Source organism: Phragmites australis, chromosome 6, assembly GCF_958298935.1.
Source record: "Phragmites australis chromosome 6, lpPhrAust1.1, whole genome shotgun sequence".
Taxonomy (NCBI): Eukaryota; Viridiplantae; Streptophyta; class Magnoliopsida; order Poales; family Poaceae; genus Phragmites; species Phragmites australis.
In genome coordinates this window covers 4,997,500-5,005,372 of record NC_084926.1, presented here as the reverse complement: position 1 = coordinate 5,005,372, position 7,873 = coordinate 4,997,500, and the positions used below count along the sequence as shown (strand labels likewise).

Sequence of the window (7,873 nt, the reverse complement as noted above, 5' to 3'; positions counted from 1 at the left end):
TAAATTGTTTGTTAAAGGCCATTTGTTGCTCATTAATGAAATAAAGAAGTTCATCGTAAGAGGGAGAATCCTCATTGGATTTATTATCACTTATATCGCTACTCATACCTTTGCTCATAAGGCACTTGTGTGATGACTTACGCGATAATTACTTACGTGATGATGACCTTGAGGATGAGTTTCTCTTGGAGGAATGAGTGGTGAAGCTCTTATCACTTGAGCTTGAACTTTTATCTTCACTCACCCATGTTTGCAAATGCTTGAGCTCTTGCTCTTCATGTGTGGGTATGGTGCTTGTTTGCTTGTGAGAGTCAGGTTCTTGACGTCGGATGAGTTAGAAGCTTCAACCCTAATATTCATGGTCATCTCTTGGGTGGTGATCTTAGAGTCATCTTCTTGATGTCGTTGTTGTCGTAGATGATAAAGACTATCAACTTGTACTTCGGAATAAGAGCTTGAAGTATTCTTCTCAACACTTGATCATCGTCAATTGGCGTCAAACCTAACCTATTGATATTATTGACCAAAATATACAAACGTGAGTATGTCATATCACTTTTATAGGAAAATTATTTGATGTCATTAAGCTTAGCAACAAGCACATGATATTTCTCATTGCGCACATCTTTTGTATCTTCATGTATTTCAATGAGACTATTATAAATATCATGTGCATTAGTAAGATAATAAAAACGATTAAATGCATCAATATTTAAAGATGATAAAAGAATACTCTTCACTAATACATCTAATTGACTCTCCTTATTGGTGATGTGAGGTCGCATTCCTTCTTTAGTGACTCTACAAACATCTAGATACTTGGCTTGCAAATAACAAGACACTAGAATTTTCCAATGGGCGAAATTTGTGTCATCGAAAAGTGAAACACTTTAGGTATTCATCCCAACCCCGAATGTCATAACTCTAGAATGTTAAGCCTATAAAAAATATGAGGCTCTGATACCAATAATGAAGAATGGTGATGTCCTAAGATATGGTGAATTAGAACACTTAAAAACTAATGACTCTAAAAAACTTCACAAGATTAATCTATCTCAATTTGTATCTACATATGCTCTAGATTTATCTAGTGTGTCTCATCTACCACTCAAGAGGATTTAGAACCTATTCTAGCAAGATAAATTGTAAGTATGTAAATGCGGAAACGTAAATAAGGTAGAGAGACAAATTGTAAGTATGTAAATGCGATTTTTATCCTGTGGTATCGATGACATAAATGTCATATCTAGTCCATATTGGAGCTACACTAAGGATATACTCTCGGTCATCAAATCTCTTCCGGTTACGGCTCTTGAGCTACCAAGTCACCAAGACAAGATCTCAAACACGATGAGCCACCAAGCTAACAAGGCAAGATCTCACCACTAGCCTCTCTTCCAATCACTTGCCACCGTGATTACTTCGAAGGTTGAGCCACCAAGGTAAGGGTCTCCACATCTCCATACACATGTCATACCGTCGCTACACACCAAGTCAGAGGGTCAACAAGCTTGAGCCACAAAAGCTTGATGCCAACGAGTCACCAAGACTCTAAGGCGTCGATGTACCACTTGGTACAAATTAGGATCAATCTTTGATTCATTCTTCAAGCTGCAACACCTAGCTACAACTCACTCTAGGCCTATAAACACTAAACACTCTATAATCTTGTGCTTAATCGCATTGGATGATCACTTTAAGCACTTTGGTGGCTTGAATGTCTTCTCAAGTGTATATGAGCTTTCTCTAGACTCCAGCAGCATGCCACACCTTCAAATGACTGAATGAAGGGGTATTTATAGCCTCAAACTCACCAACTAGCCGTTTTCTAACGGCTCAGAAAAGTTGTTAACACCGGATGATCCGATGAGAATAGTAATACTAACAACGTATCGTCCAGTGAGTACAAATTGAGAAACTAGCCGTTAGAACTCCACTTAATACCTATGTGAACACTGTACACTCCGGTGTACCTTCAAATTTATCACCGAATCTTCCGAAGAGTTATCTTGAGCTATCTGACCCTTTGTAGCCTCTTTGTGTAAAATGTTTCAGTGTATTCATTTGGTGTTCATTCTATTCATATTGTACCATCCGGTGAGTTAAATCTTCTCTTCTTTTCTATAAAAATACTCTGGTGCAACTATTTTTGTGATCAACAGACTATCTGGTGGTTAATCTTCATTCTTCAGCACTTGCAGTCGCCTCTGCAAGAAATACCCTAATGCTATACTCCGGTGTGCACAAACCAAGCACCAGACTATCCGATGAGTTGATCTTTAATCTTCTGCACTTGCATTCTTCTCTGCAGAAAATACTCCGGTGTTACCCCATACATATCACCAGACTATTCAGTGAAGTTATCAGTTTTCTCCCCTTTGTTAAAAATATTCCGATGAGTTTAACCTAAACACCGGACCATCTGATAAGACTATCAGCCTCTGAACATAAAACTCCAGTGAGTATAAACTCCTCTACACTGAACTTTTCGATGGGACAAAATTTCTGGTACTTTTCCGATTAATCAAATTTTGTACCGGCTATAGTGACTTCTTGATATATTGTATTTATGAGACCTACTAACATATATTCTTGACAAACATGTTAATCTCAATAACTATATTATAATTAATTACTAAAATCACAATCATAACTAATAGAACAATTTTTGCTACCTACCCTTCGCACACAAGTTCTGCAGTTCATGCATGGTGTCAAGAACCTTGTGATATCCAGTTAGATGAGAAAATTGGTAATATACAAACTCCACCACTGTTCCCCATTTATGAGCACAATGCATTCCCCCGGCGCGCCAACCACCGTCGCCCGACGCACCAAGCCGGGAAGAGCCAGCCGCCTGAATCAAACGCCCGCGTCTCCAGGTCCAGTGCAGGAGGGGCGTCGGCGTCACCAATTAACTCTACCACTGGTACTTGGCCTTGACGAGCACGTCCTCATACAGCTCCGCGGCGTGGTCCCAGCTCAGGTCCTGCGACATGCCGCGCGCCTGCAGGCCCCGCCAGCTCTCCTTGTAGTTCCGGTACGTGTTGAGGCAGTGCCCGAGCGCGTCGATCATCCGGTTCGCCTCGGCGCGGTCGAACGTCCACCCGAGTCCGGCGTCCCCGAACGGGTCGAACGGTGCCACCGTGTCGCGGAGCCCGCCCACGGCGTGCACCACGGGCACGGTCCCGTACGCCATGGCGTAGAGCTGGTTCAGCCCGCATGGCTCGAACCGCGACGGCATCAGCAGGATGTCCGCGCCCGCCGTGATGCGGTGCGCCATGGGAACCGAGAACCCCACCCACGCGCGCACCTTGCCGTTGTGCTCCGCCTCGCACCGCCGCAGCATGTCCTCCAGGTCGGGGCGTCCCGTGCCCAGCATCACCAACTGCACATCCTGCCCGGCGATCCACGGCATCGCGTCGGCGATGATGTCGACGCCCTTCTGGTGGTCCAGCCGCCCGATGAACCCGATGAGCGGCACGTCGTCGCGTTCCTGCAGCCCCAGCTGCCGCTGCAGGGCGGCCTTGCACTGGCGCTTGCCGGTATCCAGCGTCTCGAACGTGTAGTTGGTGTAGCCGTCGGAGTGCAGGTGCACGTCGACCGCGGGGTTCCATTCTCTCATGTCAATGCCGTTCACGATGCCATGCAGCTTCCAATCGTTCTGGTTGATTATGTCGTGGAGCCCCCAGCCACCTTCCGACGTCTTCAGCTCCCACAGGTAGCCATGGCTGACGGTGACCACCCGGTCTGCCATCTTTAGCCCGGCAGCGAAAACGTTGCTGTGATCGCCACCAACAGGGTCGTACAGTTTGAAGTTATCGATGTAATGTTCAGGCAAGTCAAAATTGAAGAAGTCATCTACAGGGCCGCGGCCCTGCAAAGCAAAAAATCATGGTTCCTGGGTGTCAAGCAGCAAGTGCTAACTGAAATACATTATAGCCTAAGCAATAGTAATAGCATGAATTAATTTAATGTCTGGAGCACATTATTGGTCACTAGCTTTCATGAACAGAAGTCACTCACCTATTCGTTTTCATAGGAACTAAATTGATGCCTGAAAATAGTAAATGATTTGCATACCAAGCAAAAGCATTCCTAAAATGAATTAAGCACAAACGTGTTTCTTGATATGGGTAACATTCCTCTCCAAGAAAAAAAAATCAGCCTGCATGGTATCGCTCTGGTATCTCCGAAAAAATGAATTAAGCACAAACGTGTTTCTATTTTTCGAGAACGTGCTGGGCACGTATTTCATGAAGGGGAAGAATTTCGAAGCATCATTTCATGTGAATTTCAGATCACTTGACAATTGGAGAAAACTAAGACTATAATAGGCTTTGAGATTGACTACATCACTATAACAGGCTTTCAGATCGACTAATCTTCAGATTATTACTATTGCTATGCTAGCTAAGTCTAAAGTAAAAAACTTGCATGATAGGTACTTGCGGAAATTTCAACGACATTGGTGGAACTGATTTCAAAATAAAGTACAATAATGGGTCAAATATTCAAACAGAAAAAGAGGCAGGCTAAGATTAAGGTGCAAAACCTGATGAGCAATGTTGTGTATCACAAGAACAGAGCGAGTATACTGCATCAAGCCGTTGTCTCGGTAATAGGCTTTTAGATATACTGACAGAAGTGCAGTATGCCAATCATTAGCAATGAAAACTAAATTGCCATCTCCATAGACGGTACCACCACATGGAGCGTACCATGGAACCTGCAAATGTTCAAAATAAATTTGAAAAGAACATAACGGCAGAATAATTCACCTATAATAAGCTTAAACATATATGAGCTGTCATCGGTATTGTTATGACAAGCTAGTCAATGAGGTGCATAGACAGTTTGCTGTAATAAACTCAAAAGCGATTGACAGATTTCTGCAGAATAATATTTTCCTGCTAGAAAAACAGCTGAAAAATTATTGACTGACAGGCGCAAGTACATATTGCACAAGTCCATGAGATCAGGACACAGTTGACTTATCAAATTCTACAGGAATGGATTTATTTTATCATTGATCAGTAATCCGTTAAATATTAAAAAGTCCAAATTAGTTCTTGTGAATTGCTAAGACATATAGCTGTTAGCAGTACAGCAGGGGAAGGTACCTCAACAGCAGCCTTGCAGAACAAAATCATGCGCTTCAAAACATCCTGCCATCAGATGATAAAATGTACAAACATAGTTTAGATGAATATAACAAGCATCCAATTTGATTTTCTACTGTTTAAACAACGCAATAGAAAGATAGGGATTTACCATTCTTTCTCCTCCATAAATATCATTGTGCCGGTGCCGGAAGGGAGGGGCTTCTAGGAACACAAAATCAACTCCATCAATGTATGAGTGAAAATAAGTCACTTCTGAATCCTGCAAAGCACAGGAAAGAACAATTCAGTTCCCTGTCCTTTTTCTTTGCACACTGCAGACTCTTTGTTTCATTATTTACATACTTGTTTGGCTGTTTCAGACTTTTAGTCAAAGGAAAAGGTGTACATACCTGTCCAGCTACCTTGTAACGTCTGCGGACACCTAGATCCCGGGCTTCTGCGTACTCTCCATACCTTGGTATCACGACCTGAAATTGTAAGACGTATTTGCATTACTTTTCTCCTCACTTCTAGTTTTCCCTCCTTACTTTTTTTTTCTTGTGGAACTGTTTAGAACACTGACAGCTAAATCAGTATGAGGTTGTTTTCCATTTTGCACAAAGAATGAAACAAGAGGAATTCAGAAGTGTCGCTCTAGCATATAGGTGCTTGACAGCTAAATCAGCATCTGTCATCTCTTTTGGAGCTCTACATATAGTAATTGGGTTTACCTTTCATTTCATCGAATTGGGAATGGTGGGTAGCAATTATAAAGTAACAACTTCTCATTTGCAGTCGATGACAAAGAAAGCAAAGGATCACTTACCATAACACGATGTCCTCTTCTTGCCAAAGCCTTGGGCAAAGCACCCACGACATCTCCGAGACCACCTATAGACGACAGCGATTGTTAGAGTGAGCAATGAAGCGAGCTTAGAACTAGTACTACATTGTAAGTAAGAATTCTTAGTTTGATTGCGAATTGCAAAAAAGCACACTGCGAATTTAATTTACCTGTTTTACAGAAAGGAGAACATTCAGAAGCCACCACGATGACGTTCATGACATTTGGCCCAGCCAAAGGGCCAGAGTCCTTGCCCTCACTATCATCGGCAGAACTCGCCGCCGTATCTGTAACCGCAGCACCGGCATCAGCCTTAGCTTCCGCCGGTTCGGCGACACCAGTATTGTTCCTGTCATCCAACGCGGGCTTCAATTCCGCAACCTGCGCAGTGCCATCCGTTTCGGCCTTGGACTCGGAGGCAGGAGCTGACGGCTCGGGTTTGGGTTTAGACCGCGGCGCGGCGGATTTGCTAGCACTGCTGCTCCCTAGCGCCCCGTTTTGCTTTGCCGCGCGGCGACGTTGCTTCGGCGCGGATGTCACAGATTTCGGTGACGAAGCAGAATCCTTGGTTTCTGCAGCCTGATTACAAGGCGGGATTAATCGACAACTCAGCATCAGTGAAGCTGAGCAAAGTAAACTTCAAAGCGCGTGTCACATGTAGTACAACAAAAAGGAAGGAGAAAGCCATGGCCAAAATTGCACGAGATGCTACATTTCCGACAGAAACGGCGATTAGCTGCGCAATTTGCACTAAATAAACCTCAATTCTGACAAACAAAACTGTGCACAAATCCAAAATATTTTTTTAAAAAAATCTGTAAAGCAGAATGAAACGTTCAAAGTGTCAATTGTTTAGCGGATTAACCTTGGCCTTGCTGCCCTGCACGGCGACCCCCTTCGACTTGGAGCTCTCCCCCGGCGCCGTTGCCTTCGCCGCGTCATCAGCACCCCCAGCCGCCACGGCGCACGCCACCACCGCTCCATCCCGAGACGGGCCCCGCCGCTCCCAATGCAACCGCAACCCGGCCGCGCCCCCGTACGAGCGCAGAGCAGCGCCCACTCTGCTCCGCCTGCGCCGCGGCGAAGAGGAGGCGACGAGGAGGAGGAAAGCCGAGGACGAGGAGGCGACGGCGCCCGACATGGGATCCGGATGCGCTGAGTACGGGACAAGGACTGGAGCGATGAAGTGAGGACGGCGAACGGCTCGGCGCACGAGGGAATTAAACGTGATAAAAGATCTGCGCGAGATGTGAGGCCGGTGTTGAGGTTGAGGCGTGACCGGTGGGCCCTGTTGGGGAGGAGGAGAACGAGTTGGAGGCGAGAGACGAGCTGGGTGGCAGGTGGCTTGTGTGGAGAGAGGGGGAGAGCGAGGGCGCGTACGGGGAGACGACGAGGAGAGGAGAGACAGAGACGGGGTCCAGTGGAGGTGGAGGGAAGGACGGGCTTTGGCGCGTTCTTAGGTCTCTTTGGTTTGGTTTTTATCAGCTTTAGAAGTAAGAAGTCGGACCAAATAGTTTAGATGCGAGTTGGTTTTTGAAAACTTAAATATCTTTTTTAAAGAAATAAATTAAAAACTGAGAAGTTAGTTGAGAGAAATTTTTTATTTTTTTATATGTTATGAAACTAAAAGTTTATTGTAAAAAATAATACAAAATATCAAAAATTAAAAACTAGAAAAACCAAAAGCTCAATCTAACTAAACAGGCCGGAACGATTGGAAGGTGGCTGGGGGCTCCACGACGGACCCGGATTCTCTGCATTAATACATCATTAATGCAGAGGATCACTGTTTACACAGTAAAATGAGTCTGATGCTACAGTGCTGTGCATTAGTTAATTATATATACTGTAGCAACAGTAATCTGGTTCTAGGCTCAGAGCAGACCTAAATGCACTTTACTGTAGCTACAGTAGCCTCTCTGCA

General features: G+C 44.5%; 1 protein-coding gene across 1 annotated transcript; it reads right to left on the bottom strand.

Moving 5' to 3' along the window:
- Positions 1 to 2,587: 2,587 nt before the first annotated feature.
- On the bottom strand, positions 2,588 to 7,390 carry LOC133921249 (soluble starch synthase 2-2, chloroplastic/amyloplastic-like). Its single transcript, XM_062366053.1, has 8 exons — positions 6,815 to 7,390; positions 6,120 to 6,528; positions 5,932 to 5,996; positions 5,516 to 5,593; positions 5,275 to 5,385; positions 5,124 to 5,168; positions 4,556 to 4,729; positions 2,588 to 3,877 (listed from the first exon to the last, which is right to left on the bottom strand). Exons 1-8 carry the CDS (start codon positions 7,088 to 7,090, stop codon positions 2,921 to 2,923), a joined length of 2,115 nt encoding a protein of 704 aa, XP_062222037.1. The 5' UTR covers positions 7,091 to 7,390; the 3' UTR covers positions 2,588 to 2,920.
- Positions 7,391 to 7,873: the final 483 nt, after the last annotated feature.